At 41.2% G+C, this 15,534-nt stretch overlaps 1 protein-coding gene across 6 annotated transcripts in view; it reads left to right on the top strand.

Moving 5' to 3' along the window:
• Positions 1-3,065: 3,065 nt before the first annotated feature.
• Positions 3,066-15,534, top strand: part of COG3 (component of oligomeric golgi complex 3) — a 62,881-nt gene continuing 50,412 nt past the window's right edge. For 2 of the 6 annotated variants that reach the window (XM_007129779.4, XM_055089365.1), the window contains exons 1-5: positions 3,068-3,850; positions 10,179-10,325; positions 13,192-13,253; positions 14,306-14,471; positions 15,259-15,333. In XM_007129779.4, the coding sequence (XP_007129841.1) occupies positions 3,701-3,850; positions 10,179-10,325; positions 13,192-13,253; positions 14,306-14,471; positions 15,259-15,333 (600 nt within the window). In that variant the 5' untranslated portion in view covers positions 3,068-3,700. Of the gene's footprint in view, positions 3,851-10,178; positions 10,326-13,191; positions 13,254-14,305; positions 14,472-15,258; positions 15,334-15,534 lie in introns of all 6 variants that reach the window. The other 4 variants (XM_055089364.1, XM_028497391.2, XM_024125941.3 and 1 more) reach the window with 4 other exon arrangements.

The raw sequence follows: 15,534 nt of genomic DNA, 5'->3' as shown, positions 1-15,534 counted from the left end.
GGCCTCTCACTGTTGCGGCCTCTCCCGCTGCGGAGCACAGGCTCCGGACGTGCAGGCCCAGCGGCCATGGCTCACGGGCCCAGCCGCTCCGCGGCACGTGGGATCTTCCCGGACCGGGGCACGAACCCGTGTCACCTGCATCGGCAGGCGGACCCTCAACCACTGCGCCACCAGGGAAGCCCTAGCCTGTGTTTTGATAGGTGTTGGCAAGTTTCCTTCTAGGAAGAGTGTAGAAAAGTGGTCTTTTCCTTCACCTTCCCAAATGTCTTTGATGTCTCACTTCATCATCCTGTGTTTCATTTGCTTAATTCTAAATGGGAGAATAACCTGCCTTACAGGGTTTCAATCAAGAGATCAAAAGGGAAATCTGAATAACACCTTACAAACCAAATGTCATCTACTGTGATATGGGGCCTTGATCACTTGGGGATGAGACCCCTCTGACCTCATCTTCATCCTTTTCCTGAGATAGCCTGTGCAATCCTGTCTTCTCATTTCCCTCTCTCTCTTTTTTCATGCACACACGATATGAATACATGTGTGCCTTATATGTACATGCATATGTACAGATACATGCTATATGAGTGTTTATCAACTTGAACATTTCTGTGGGAACACTTATCAATACTTGAATCAAATAAATAATATTGTTAAAAATTACAGTAGAGGGAGTTCCCTGGTGGTCTAGTGGTTAGAATTTGGCGCTTTCACCACCGTGACCCGGGTTCAATCCCTGGTCGGGGAACTGAGAATCCTGCAAGCAGGGAGGTGCGGTCAAAAAAAAATTACAGTAGAAAATTAAAGCTGCAGTTGTATTTGTCATGACATCTAGTGCTTCTGGGAATAAGCTAATCACCAGCTGGAAACAGAAAGAAATTTGACTTGTAATACAGAGTATAAAAGTGGATCCATTATAGGAAATTTGTACTTCTTCTGGGGATGGGGCACACTAGATAATATTTGTCCATACAGAAAAGAGCCCTAGAGTCTGAAGCAGAGTTCAGCATCTTGTATACTACACTTTCCACTGTATTTTGAGCAACCAGTGCATCGTTTAAATGTATATACTTCTATGCTAGCGTTCTGCAATGAAAACACCCCAGGAACACTGCAGTTACTGTTTCATTGCTCTTGTCTCTCCCGCACCCTGCAGGGCCAGCTGGTGACTGCTGGATCTTTGCTGTCCTCTCTTAGCTCCAGTTCTTCAATTCAGGAATAGTCCAGGCATTATTGTGTTGAATATCTACCCTTCTCTCCCCTCATTTGCCCTCACAGCAGCTGATTAGACATTCAGCCTTGTCCCAAATATTTTCTGTGAGTACCATGACCTGCACTGCATCCCTTTAGCATCATGAATCACCAGTTGGTAAAAATATTTTTAGAAATTAAACAATGTTTAGAAGTAGCATGATTATAGGTTTAGGAATATCTGCAGTAGAAGCGCATTTGTGAGAGAAGATGCTTATATTTGGCCCTTGAAGGATGATGTTTGGTGAAGAATTATCATCACAAAACTCAACAGGATAAACTTTATTTCTGAGATTTTTGGAATCAGCCTGGCCTGAAAAGGAGGAAGTGTGTTTTAGGTATACTAATTAAAACAAACAAACACCCTTATGCTTAGATGCAAAACTCATTGAAAAGAAAAAGAAAAAGAAAAGGAAGAAAATAATTATTAGTAATTCTAACCATCTGTGAATATTTTGGAAGTGTTTCCTTTGGTCAGTAGGATGATACACTGTTTCATTCTTCTTAATTATATCATTTCTCCAAGGAGATAAATATTTTCTACAACATGAGAATTTTAACTCTTGACTTTGAGATAATTTTAGACTTTAGAAAAGCTGTAAAAGTATGACAGAATTCAGATGTGCCTTTCATCCAGCTTCCCCTCATGTTATCTTACATAACTATATCATGTACAACAATCAAAACTGGGAAATTAACTTTGGTACACTACTGTCGTCTAAACTGTAGACCTTATTTGGATATCTATATTTTATTCTATAGTTCTCCCTTTTCTGTCCCAAGATCCAATCCAGGCTCCCACATTGCATCTACTTGTCATGTCTCCCTCATCCCCAAAATGTAACATTTCCTCGGTCTTTCCTTGTCTTTTATGACTTCGACACTTTTTTTTTTTGACTTTGACACTTTTGAAGAGTCCTTGTGAATTGCTTTGTAGGATGTCCATCAATTTGAATTTGTTTGATGTTTTCTCATAATTAGAATGTGGTTTTTTGCATGTCTGGCAAGAATATCACAGAAGAAATATTGTGTGCTTCTTGATATATTAGGAGTTTCATGGTGATGATGTTGACCTTGATCACTTGGTTAAGGGGGGATGTCTTCCAGGTTTCTCTTATTCTATAGTTCTCCCTTTTCTGTCCCAAGATCCAATCCAGGCTCCCACATTGCATCTACTTGTCATGTCTCCCTCATCCCCAAAATGTAACATTTCCTCGGTCTTTCCTTGTCTTTTATGACTTCGACACTTTTTTTTTTTGACTTTGACACTTTTGAAGAGTCCTTGTGAATTGCTTTGTAGGATGTCCATCAATTTGAATTTGTTTGATGTTTTCTCATAATTAGAATGTGGTTTTTTGCATGTCTGGCAAGAATATCACAGAAGAAATATTGTGTGCTTCTTGATATATTAGGAGTTTCATGGTGATGATGTTGACCTTGATCACTTGGTTAAGGGGGGATGTCTTCCAGGTTTCTCCACTGTAAACAGCCACCCTCCCCTCCCCCCCATTAATAAATATCTTGGAGAGATACCATGCAAATTTCTGTTTCTCCTCAGACTTTCACCCACTAATTTTAGCATCCATCCTTAGATTTTGCCTGCTATAATCATTACTGTAGTATCCTTAATGATTTCTTTCCCCTCATTCTTTCTACATTTATTGATTGGAATTCTTCAGTAAGGTGGAGTTGTCTCTTCTCCCCTATTTATTTATTCAGTCATTTATTTATACTCATGGGTATTTATTCTATTCTACAGGTTATGACCCAATACAATCATTATTTATTTTGTTGCTGAAATCTACAACATGATTTAAATGGCAGAACAGTATTCCAATTACACGTCTGTGCCATGAATTATTTATTGATCCAGTTCTTCAATGCTGGACGTTCAGGTGGTTATTTGATACTATTTATGATGTCTGATATACATAAATCTTTGAGTTTTTATGTGTTTTCATAAATTAGGCTTCTAACAGCGGAATTATTGGATGTTGGAAAAGTTGTGAAAACTGGCAGCATGTCAACGCGGAAATCAGTCCACACACCTAACCCAGACCACCAGGCTGTGAGCAGAAAGAGGCAGTAGATGCCGGGGCTCACGAAGGCCCCTGCCGGCAGGGTCACTGAGCACAGTTGTCAGTAACAACATAAACAATAAAGTTATTGATGTTGAGGAAGGGACTTCTGGTAGGGGCACGTCTATTTCCGTTAGGCCTATATCCTTCGCCCTCTCCGTCTACATCCCAACCGGAAATACTTGTACCCCGTTTAAAGCCACGTCAGTCCTGGCCTCAGTCCCGCCCATGCGGGGGGAAGCGTTTCCGGGGTCAGGGTATTCCGGTTCGCCCCGCCCCGCCGCCGGTGCAGCGCTGGAAGCCCCGACTCTCCCGGAAGTGCCCCGGACATCTCACTGTCGGGGTTCCCATTGCAGGCCGCTGGGGCGGCGGCGATGGCGGAGGCGGCGGCGGAGCGGGACGCTCGGGAGAAGCTGGCTCTTTGGGATGGGAGACCGGACACGACGGCGCCGCTGACCGACCGGCAGACGGACTCGGTGCTGGAGTTGAAGGCGGCGGCCGAGGACCTGCCCGTGCCCGCCGAGGTGAGGTGACGGGCGGAGCTGGGCTGGGCTACTCCGCGGGCGCGCCGGCGGACCCCGACCTTGCAGACCCCTGTGCAGGGTCTTTCCTCTCCTCCCCGATCACAGTGTCGGCTCCGGTGGGAGAGGCCCCTCACCCTCCCGGGCTGTCAGGCCTCACGCTGTCCCGGACCGCCGACTCTCCCCTCCGGCGTGGGGACGGCTGCGGGGGCGTCCAGCGGCTGCTGGCCGCCGGCACCCAGCCCGCCCCCTGCGGCGTGGGGCGATTGTCCGGGAGCCTTGCCCCGGGCATCTTGCCCCGGGTGTCCCTGGTGTCAGCGAGGCATAGTCCTGCTCTCCCGGAAGGAGAAGACACTGAACCCGAAGTGCTTTGCTTCAGGACAGCCTCCTGTTGGTATTTGTTTACCACCTTAATGAATAACCCAGCTTCCTTTTTCCGTAGGGGCACTTGGGGAGACCAAAGTTGATCCCGGGTGACAGCTTCATTCATCGCACATTGAGCAATGAGCTCTCGATGAAGTGCAGGTTGTGGGAGATCCGATTTATATTTGACTTATATAGCAAAGCAATAAAAATTTTTCTTTGAAAGCTGGGTCAGTACATTATGAGATAATGCTGGTTGTCGGTTTTAGTGTCAACGTTTTTAATCCTAATTGCCATTGGGATATTCCTATTACTGCTTGTGTGATTCAATTCAATTAGTTATAATAGCAAAAAGTACATTTTATGAGTAGTCAGATGTTTGACAAACTTTTTCTAGTTTTGAGGGCCAGGTTTAGGCGGTTATTGTTTTATTAGCGCTGATTGACGGTTACTTCTGATGTTGGAAGCATTCTCTTTACACGGTTGTGTCCAAAGGCAGACTGAGCTTAGAGACTTAAACTTTTTCTGCCCTCACACTTCAGCGGTTAAGAACTTTGGTTTGAAAGTTCTCGCCACTTTTCGCCATTGCACACTGCCATAAAGTACAGGTGTTCTTTCTTGGGTTTCTCTGTCCACCTCTAGGATTCTTTGCTGGAAGTGTGTTTGAAATAAATGAGGAAGCAGTTGGAAATTTGTTTGGCATGGCTCTCAGAGTCTTTTATGCTCTGGGCAATAGAAGTTGTTTGCTCTATAAATATTTCAGTCTGTTTATAATTGATTTGGCCTCTCACCAAAGCAGGATGCTTGGACTTCACAGTACCTGTGGTGAATGTATTCCATAAGAAAAGTGACCCATTTTATTTTTAATGTCTTGGGTCATAAAATATTATTATTCCCACTGAGCATGAAGGAAAGGGTTTGGAGTGAAGTAAATGGGATCTCTTCATTTTCACCCCATTATTTGATACTTATGCAACATTAGCCCTACCATTAGCCCCACGCAGTCATTTAACATATATTATGTGCCTACCTGGGGCTAGGAATGGGGGGCCGGAAAGATAAGAAAAACAAGATCCCTAGCCTCATGGAGCTGACATAATTATGGTGATTATGAGCATGTGAAAAAGAACAAAGAAGGTAAGTTCAGACGGTCCTCCAGGATATAAGGAAAATCAAACAGGATGGTAGGACACCAAGGAATGAGGTGTGCCCTTTTAGATAAAGAGGGAAGGCCTTTGTAAGAAAGTAACCGCCTAAGGCGAGAACTCATGATGGAAAACAAGAAGCCAGTCTTGCAAAGACTAGAGAAATAACCTTCCAGCTGGAGGAAAAAGCAGTGCAAAGCCCTGGGTAGGGGATGAGCTTGACAAGTTCAAGGGTTCAGTGAGGGTCTTCTGGTACATGCAGCCTTGGCATTGGATTGCTGTGAAGATGAAATACCAGCCTGTTATTTACCCATCCTGGAATCTTGGAGGGGGAATTTCTCATCGCTCGTCAGCTTTTGACAGCCCTCTTTTTCCTTTATACGTCTGGTGGGAAGACTTTGGAATTGAAATTTTTACCCCTGTTACCACTCTTTTAACACTGGCGCTGAGAAAGAATGCCTCAATTTTCATTTTGTCCAACCAAAATAAAAACCTGTAACGGATTTTCCTTAGTGTTTCACAATTTTCAGGAGATAAATTACATCCTGAACACCTGGAACTGGGCAAGTTAGTTGAATAGCAAGAGGCCAGCTAACTCAGCAAATATCATGAAGCTGTTTATAGCTTTCCTTTTTATTTAGGAGAGCTAGTCTTAGATACCTTTTTATTTGGTGTTAGATAAGAAAATTTGCAGTAGAATATTAAGTAGACTGGTTTCTTGTAGCCAGGGCAAATTTTTTAGTAGTGAGGGCCTTTTTCTTTCTGCTGAGTTTAGTAATTCTCGATAAAATGCTGAGATAATTTATCCTGAAATTTACCTGTAATTTACTGTTACAGTTGTTGTTTTCCTAAAGTTTGTGTGGCCTTCGAAATGATACTTAACTTCTCTGAGCCTGTTTTCTTCTTTATGAAATGGGGATTATAATAGTACTTGCGTCACAGGGAGGTGTGAGAACTAAATCAAGTATATAAAGTGCACTCAGCAAGCTACTTTCCAGTATTATATTATTCATGTGCTTTTTTCCCCAAATGATTATTACCTTAAAAGAATAGATTAGAATGTTATGATCCTGAGCTGGTACTGTGTAGGTGTCACTCAGACCAAAGGTAAGAAAAGAAGAGGTTAGGTGCCTGGAGGAAGGTTCTGAGATTCCATCTATACCTCTTCATTGATTTGCTCCAAAGAGAGTAGGTAACGTCAGGTTTCATTTAGGGAATGAATTTATTAGATTGATTACAAAAGTGATTTTCTCCGACCCAGAACTGTGCAAGAAGTAAAGTTTGGGAGAGAAAGGTATATTTGCTTGTTTTTTCCTGGAGCTGCTCAGCTGGTCAGGCAAGGCTTGATAGTTTATTGTAATTAGTATTTAATATGTTAGTGTCCCCATTTGTGTAAGCTGTACAGTAGCTATCCAGGACCAACCAGGAGCCTAGGTCTCTGCTCTTCTCTCTCTGGTGGTAAATGTCTGCTCCATCTGGAAGCCAGGACAGTGCGAGTAAGCCAGAGGCATTCGGTCAACATCACCTCTTCAGGAGTGAAAGGGTAGTCAGAACAGGAAAGTTTGTGACACCAGCACACCCGTTTTTTTAATAGTTCTACCATTTATTTTATTTTATTTTATTTTATTTTTTTAACATCTTTATTGGAGTATAATTGCTTTACATTGGTGTGTTAGTTTCTGCTGTATAACAAAGTGAATCAGCTATACATAAACGTATATCCCCATATCCCCTCCCTGTTGCATCTTCCTCCCACCCTCCCTATCCCACCTCTCTAGGTGGTCACAAAGCACCGAGCTGATCTCCCTGGAACACACCCGTCTTGATTTGCCATTCTATTCCAGGTGCTTTGAGAAAAGAAGACAGCTGGGCAAATGTACCTAATGGGGGCATCTTCTCATAAGCTTTTATTTATTTATTTATTTATTTTTTAAATCCTGGCTGTGCTGCGTGGCTTGCGGGATCTCATTTCTCTGACCAGGAATTAAACCCAGGCCATGGCAGTGAAAGCGCCGAGTCCTAACCACTAGACCACCAGGGAACTCCCTCATAAGCTTTTAAAAAGCAGCTTTTTAAAAAAAAAAAATTTATTTATTCATTTTGGCTGTGCCAGGTCTTAGTTTTGGCACACAGGCTCCGGACGCGCAGGCTCAGTAGTTGTGGCTCACGGGCTTAGTTAAAAGCAGCTTTTTTAAAAAAAAAAAATTTATTTATTCATTTTGGCTGTGCCAGGTCTTAGTTGTGGCATGCGGGCTTCTTGGTTGTGGTATGTGAACTTTTAGTTGCGCCATGCATGTGGGATTTAGTTCCCCAACCAGGGATCGAACCCAGGCCCCCTGCATTGGGAGCTCGGAGTCTTACTCACTGGACCACCAGGGAAGTCCCCTGATTTGCATGATTTCTGATAAGTCTGCTTTAATTCTTATTTTTGTTCCCCTGTATATAATGTATCTTTTTCTCTCTAACTGCCTTAAGGTTTTCTCTATGACTTTTGATTTTCTCTCTGAGTTTGAATGTGATGTGTCTAGGGGTGGAGTGTGTGTGCACACACACACATGCATGTGCATTCTGCTTGGGATTTTCTGAGCTCAGAATTGTAGCTTTGTGTCTTTCATTATTTTTGGAAAATTCTCAACTATTATCTCTTTAAATATTTCTTCTACCCTGTTCTCTCTCTCCTTATTTTGAGATTCAGATTACACATATATTAGATCATTTTATACCATCCCACAGTTCTTGGATGTTGTGTTTAGTTTTTATTTGTCCATTCTGTTTCTTTATGTTTAATTTTGGGTGATTTTTATTGACCTATCTTCAAGTTCACTGATTCTTTCCTTAGCTGTGTTGAGTGTACTGATGAGTCTATTGCAGGTATTCTTCATCGCTGTTACAATAATGGTTATTTCCAGCATTTCTGTTGGACATGTATAGTTTTTATTTTTCTGCTTAACTTCTGCGTCTGTTCGTTCATTTTATTTATATTTCATACCAGAGCCTTTGACATATTAGTCGCAGTTATTTTAAATTCCTTATTTTATAGTTCCAGTATCCAGATCATCTCTTGAGTCTGGCTCTGTTGAGAGCTTCGTTTCTTGACAGTGAGCTGGGTTTTTTTCCTTGCTGTTTAATGTAACTTTTGGTCGAATACTGTACATTGTATGCAGGACATTTGAGAATGAGGGAAATAGCGTGAATGCCTGGAAATGAATACACTCACTCTGTTAGGTCATTAGTGTGGAGGTGTGGGTTAGTGGGCTAGGTTTGGGTTTTGTTTTTGTTCTGGTTGCCTTTAGTTTACCACTGGCTTCAAACTTCTCTTTCATTACTTTTTGCCTAGCGTTGGGGCTGGGCTGCTGCAGGGTCTTCTAAACCTTCCTTCTCAACCCTCAGCTTTTGGTGTGCTGAGCGCCTGTGTCTCAGAGGGTGTCTGTGCTCTTGTCCCCCCCCCAACCCCCACAGGAGAGCATTGCTGGTGCTCTATAGCCTGGTGGTGGTAGGTGGGCGTTTTCTGTCATCTGCGTCCAGTCTCAGTCTTAGGCAGGCCTTTTGACCCAGGGACTTGGGTGGAGTTTCTTACTGACTCTGCCCTCTGGCAGTAGGAGACCTCTGATGTTCTGGGTCTTGGGTTCTTTCTTGCTTCTCCTCCAGGGGTAGTGGTTGTTTTCTTTTCCCTTTCCCTGGCTGTAGTGTGTTCTCCTCTGTGCCCTAGGGTTGATAGGGCTTGCTGCCCTTTTTTCAGTGTCTTAAGATTTTGTTCCACTGGGGAGAAGGGTCTGGATGGGGCTTTGTGCCCCACTCCCCAGGCCCCTCCTCTTCTAAGCCTGCACCACCAGTCCTCATTCTTTCTCATGAGCACCTGGTGGAGGTCCGTGAAGACCATGTGAGTGGGTGCGAACTCCCCTTGTGTCTGTGACTTCCAAGCATTCTGTACTCACCCATCCTCTAGCATTTAGTAATTTGAAAGAAATTTTAGCCTAATTCTTACCTACTTGTGTGGCATTTGTCATCTATTTTTCCATAATCTGCCAAGGTAAGCCCGTGCTCTCACTCTGTCTCTGCCTGGAAATACCCATCTTTTTCTAGATTTTAAGCTACTTGGTTACTCTGGAACCTCAACTCTCTGATGGCTTCAAGAACCTGATTTTGTAGATTATTTGTCTTTTTCTTATTATTAGGGTGCAAGCAACACTCTGTCTGGCATTCTTTTAGCCTAGCCTCCATGTGCTTTCTGGTATATTTTTCAAATCTGCACCTGATCCATGTCTCTCTCCCTTTTCCTCCTTAGGTATCGTGTAAACAGTGCTGATAGAATTATGTGTTTGAATTTTGTCATGATCTGTTCACAAATAACTAAATTTTACTACTAATAAACTGTAATTTTGTAAAGGTAACTTAGATGATTCTGTTCCCAAGAAGCAGTATAGATTCTGATTTGTAAATTTACTTACTGTAAAAAGGGAACCTTCCTGCACTGTTGATGGGAATGTAAATTGGTGCAGATGCTATGCGAAACAGTATGGGGGTTCCTTAAAAGACTAAAAATAGAGTTACCATTTGATCCAACAATCCCACTCCTGGGCATGTATCAGGAGAAAACTCTACTTTGAAAAGATACATGCATCCCAACGTTCAGAGACCAGCATTCAATATAGAGAGAACCTAGTTATAAGCGTTGGAATTATATGGCACTTGTTAACATCAAATGATTTAACAGAAAACATTTCTTTCTCTTTCAAAACACCTGAGATGGAATACCAATCTTGAGTTTAGTTTAGAGAATTTTCAAGTTATTTGAATATCTTTGTGGCTCTTTTTTCTTCAAGCTCCCAATTGAAGACCTGTGCAGTTTAACATCCCAGTCGCTGCCCATTGCACAGGCTTCAGTAGTGCCTGAATCTACAGAAGACATTCTCTTGAAGGGATTCACCTCCTTAGAAATGGAAGAAGAAAGAATTGAAACTGCACAGCAGGTGAATGGCAGCATTATTTCTAAGGATATTTGATTGTTTTAAATGTCTCAAGACAGAGGTCCTAATTAAAAGTTCTGAACATTTGAAACTGTAGTTAAAATAAAGTCTTTCTAGAACATCTTTTTTTTTAGGGGGGGCGGGTGCTGGAGAGAAGGATATATTACTTGCACCAAGTAAGGAGAACACCAGTGATCTTTCCCAAAGCTGTGTCTCTTTCTAGAACATTTTTTTTTTTGTTTGTTTGTTTTTTTGTGGTATGCGGGCCTCCCTCTGCCGTGGCCTCTCCTGTCGCGGAGCACAGGCTCCGGACGCACAGGCCCAGCGGCCACGGCTCACGGGCCCAGCCGCTCCGCGGCACGCGGGATCCTCCCAGACCGGGGCGCGAACCTGGCCCCCCTGCATCGGCAGGCGGACGCGCAACCACTGCGCCACCAGGGAAGCCCCTCTAGAACATTTTTGATTTTGTGTTAGTTGTGGTTATTTCTTAAGTGTTTTAAATGAACCTGTTGCCCAGTCTTATTTGCAGTACAGATAAAAATATGCTATTACAAGTTTGGATAGACTATTATATTTATTAAGGTTTTGATATTTTTTGCCCTTTAGACCTCCTCCCAGTATGTGTCTGTGTTAATGTGTCCCCCAACATGCATGTGCGTGGACACATGCACACATGCAGACCCCCCCAACGCATCCCTCACTGCTTGGTGCTAGGTAATTTCTTTCTTAAAAACCTCAATATCCTCTTTAGATGAACGCTTATAGTTATTTTTCTGAAATTTAGCATGTGAAATCTCTTGGTTTTTGCTTATTCCCACCCAACTATAAACTTAAGTGTACAATAGTTTCTTCTGCTGCTTCCTCTGTCTCATCTTTCTGTCCTCTTAAGGATCAAAGCTGAGGAAGGACCTACTGTACAGCACAGAGAACTATACTCAATATTTTGTAATGACCTATAAGGGAAAAGAATCTGAAAAAGAACAGATATACACACACACACACACACACACACACACACACACACACACACACACACACACACACAAAACTGAATCACTTTGCCATGCACCTGAAACTAACACAACACTGTACATCAACCGTACTTCAATTAAAAAAAAAGAAAAATCAAAGCTAAGGCATTTACCAAGTGAAACATAAAGCAAGTGTGCTGAATTGCATATACACTAAGTCAGGGGTCCCCAACCCCTGGGCCATGGACCGGTAGTGATCCGTGACCTGTTAGGAACCAAGCTGCACAGCAGGAAGTGAGCAGCGGGTGAGCAAAGCTCCATCTGTATTTACAGCCACTCCCCATCGCTCGCATTACCGCCTGAGCTCCGCCTCCTGTCAGCATTATAGTGAGTTGTATAATTATTTCATTACATATTACAATGTAATAGAAATAAAGTGCACAATAAATGTAATGCACTTGAATCATCCCGAAACCATTCCCCCTTGCCCCCCACCGGGTCCATGGAAAAATTGTCTTCCATGAAACCGGGCCCTGGTGCCAAAAAGGTTGGGGACCTCTGCACTAAGTCAAGAGAGGCAGTGCTGCAAAGTGATGAAGAGCTCTAGCTCTTGAGTTAGACCAACCTGGCTCTGAAGGTCACCTCTATCACTTACCATCTTTGTGAGCTTAGGCAAATTACTTATCTTCTCAGGTCTCTTGTTTCCTAACGTGTAAAACAAAGATAATTATATACTTATCTCATAGGACTTTTGTGAGAATTAAATTAGATAATGCATGTAAATGCAGTGTGTGCCAAGCACACAATCAGTGTTCAGGAAACGAAAGCCAAGGTACTTGGCAAGAGTAGTATCTTGAGAGAATAAAGCATGCCTTTGACTTCGAATCCCACTTGAGAATTATAGAAGATAACCTTGTAAAAGATCTTCTGGGCAGTGCTGCAAAGTGATGAAGAGCTCTAGCTCTTGAGTTAGACCAACCTGGATCTGAAGGTCACCTCTATCACTTACCATCTTTGTGAGCTTAGGCAAATTACTTATCTTCTCAGGTCTATTGTTTCCTAACGTGTTTGTGAGCTTAGGCAAATTACTTATCTTCTCAGGTCTCTTGTTTCCTAACGTGTAAAACAAAGATAATTATATACTTATCTCATAGGACTTTTGTGAGAATTAAATTAGATAATGCATGTAAATGCAGTGTGTGCCAAGCACACAATCAGTGTTCAGGAAACGAAAGCCAAGGTACTTGGCAAGAGTAGTATCTTGAGAGAATAAAGCATGCCTTTGACTTCGAATCCCACTTGAGAATTATAGAAGATAACCTTGTAAAAGATCTTCTGGATTAAATTTGCACTTGCATATCTCTCTTTAAATTAAAAAAAAGATCTAATACATTGTTATAATTTACGTACAATAAAATGTACTCATTTTAAGTGTACAACTTGATGGTAGGACCAGAATTCAAACCCAGGTTTAGCTGATGCAAAAGCTATGTTTTTAAACCACTCCTTTATATTATTTCTGAGCTTATATTCTCACAATTATTATTAGATAACATTAATATTTACCCAAAGCCCTATGTTACCTACTCAAATTTGGCAAACTAGCAGGTAGGCATTAGCTTCTTAGGAAGAAATGTTTATTTCTACATATTATCGTGTTAATACTCTTTCTTATTTAACTCTGAAAATGGCCCATGTTTTTAAGATACTTTGCTTTTCCTGGAATGTAGACACTGACCATGCAATTAAGTTATCATCTCCTGGCTTAAAGCTATTAATGGCTGAGCCGCAAACAGTAGGACTTAGTGTCTACCCTTTTGACTTGCTGTTTAGCATGTAGCCACTTTTCATTTTGTCTCTTTTAGTTTTGTTGACAACATAATACCCTATTTTTCCAGTTTTTCTCATGGTTTGCAAAGCTACAAACTCAGATGGATCAGGATGAAGGAACTAAATATAGGTATGTGGCTCTTATATTTGTTGGCTGTCCTAATTCTTAGATCATCTTAAGCATTTCGTTATCTGTGCCTTTAAACAAAATTAAGGTACAAAGAAAACTTGAACAGCAACATTTTCTTTAAGAATAGATAGAAAGGATGTGGGTCATTCCAGCTGGTATTGGAAGTTGTGTGATTTTTTTAAAAGTCACATTGTAATTAATAGGTTAGGAGGGGCAGAGGTTGATTTTAGATAACTCTAGAAAGGCTTGGAATCAAGTGGGAGTTTTGTCAGGAACTCTAAGAGGTGTTTGCTGCTTTTCTTTAGAAGGAGAGACCCAAGAGACTTTAGGGATGGCCAACTAGGCTGGGTGTGAACTATGTTGTTTTGTTTGTGTATATTGAGGGCATGGGGAAGTGACTGTACTGTTTCTAGCTGATTTGGGGACCGTGGGTTGAACATTTGTATTCATTTAACATTAATTAAGTGACTACTCTTGCTAGGCATTGTGTTAGGCTCTTTGATGTATGATTCCATTTAATCTTCATAGCAGCTCTATAAGGAAAGGTGTTATTATTCCCATTTTACAAATGAGTAAACTGAGGCCTGGAACTATTAAATACTTGCCTAATGTCATGGAGACTTGGGCAGAGCTGGGACTTGGACTCAGGTCTTCCGATTCCAAGTCCAAAATTCTTTCCATGACATCATACCATCTCTCAAAGGCAGACATGACCTAAAGGATGGACCTACTTGTTGCCTTGGGATGGGCCTGGTGTTCCAGTCTTTGAAAGTTGAGCCCGTGATTTATTGCCCTACATGTGAAAAGCCAGTTTATGGCTTTAAGGCTGATTCCTTTTATTGCTCATAGTTTCAATCATTTTCCTTCTTAAGTACTGAAACAGTTTGTGACATAGTTTTTGCTATATTTCTGAATATAATAAACTTTTTGAATAGGTCAGACTTTCCTTCTGAAATGCAAGCATTTGGGGGAAAACGAGACTTTGTTGTTTATTGTCTATGCTTATTGGGGGAAAATATTATTGCCAATCCCCTTTTGGTTCTGTTTTCTAGACAGATGAGGGATTACTTGTCTGGGTTTCAGGAGCAGTGTGATGCTATATTGAATGATGTCAACAATGCTCTTCAGCATCTGGAATCATTGCAGAAACAGTATCTTTTTGTGTCCAATAAGACAGGAACCCTACATGAAGCCTGTGAACAGCTCCTGAAAGAACAGGTGATTTGGAGTAGGAGAGAGTGTCAGTAACTGACTGTGTTTAATATTTTATTTTTAAATAGATGAATACAATTTAATTCTAATTTCCTTTATTTCTCCAAGTATATTTTGAACACTTCTCTGTATGAGGCCCTGTGCTAAGTATGCAAATTATTACTTTGACAGCCTGCTTTTAAGCTTATGTCAGCAGGGGCACGGGCAAGCTTTCGTACCTTTTGAGCTGTTAGGTCTCAGTACAGTTTCAGAGTGAAGAGGGTGTATTCACATTTGTGACACTTCTCTTTTTTTTTTTTTGGCTGCGCTGCGCGGCTTGCGGGGTCTTAGCTCCCAACCAGGGATTGAACCCAGTCCTTGGCAGTGAAAGCACTGAGCCCTAACCACTGGACCATTAGGGAATTCCCTGTTGACACTTTTCAAACAAGGCATAGTGATTATACTAATGGTGGGGTTTATGAAAAGATGAACAGATCTAGGTTGCACTTAAACTTGTGACTTAAAGATAGAATATTTAAGTTACTATACTTATCTCAGAATTTTATCTATGTATATTTTATATGTTTTTGAAAAGGTAATCATCTGTTATTTTATAAAAAGATATGTAATTTACTGTAATAATCATTGCTTATTTTAGCCCATGATTGCAGAAATCTTTGGGCATTATTCTGAAATCATGTATCTAATAGAAACCTGTATGTCTAGTGTAAATCTCTTCAATGTAATTTTGAGACTGGAGTGTTGATTCTTATGTTCTCATAATAATTGATTTTTCTCTTTAAAAAAATTCAAGTCGGAACTTGTTGATTTGGCTGAAAACATTCAACAAAAGCTTTCCTATTTTAATGAATTGGAAACTATTAACACAGTAAGCATTGTTCTTTATTTTTTCTAGAATTAGTGGCTTTATTTTATATTTCCCATTCTGAGTATAATCTTTAACCTTATAAATTGGCTTGAGTGATATTTTAACTTAATAGTTTGCTTGTTGTTAAGATATTCCTATTTGTGAGTGAAGGACATACCATTACCAGTTCAGATTTCCAAATATGATTTAAATAATAGTTCT

The sequence above is a fragment of the Physeter macrocephalus genome, chromosome 13, assembly GCF_002837175.3.
Source record: "Physeter macrocephalus isolate SW-GA chromosome 13, ASM283717v5, whole genome shotgun sequence".
Lineage (NCBI taxonomy): Eukaryota > Metazoa > Chordata > Mammalia > Artiodactyla > Physeteridae > Physeter > Physeter macrocephalus.
This window is presented reverse-complemented; position numbering and strand designations above follow the sequence as displayed.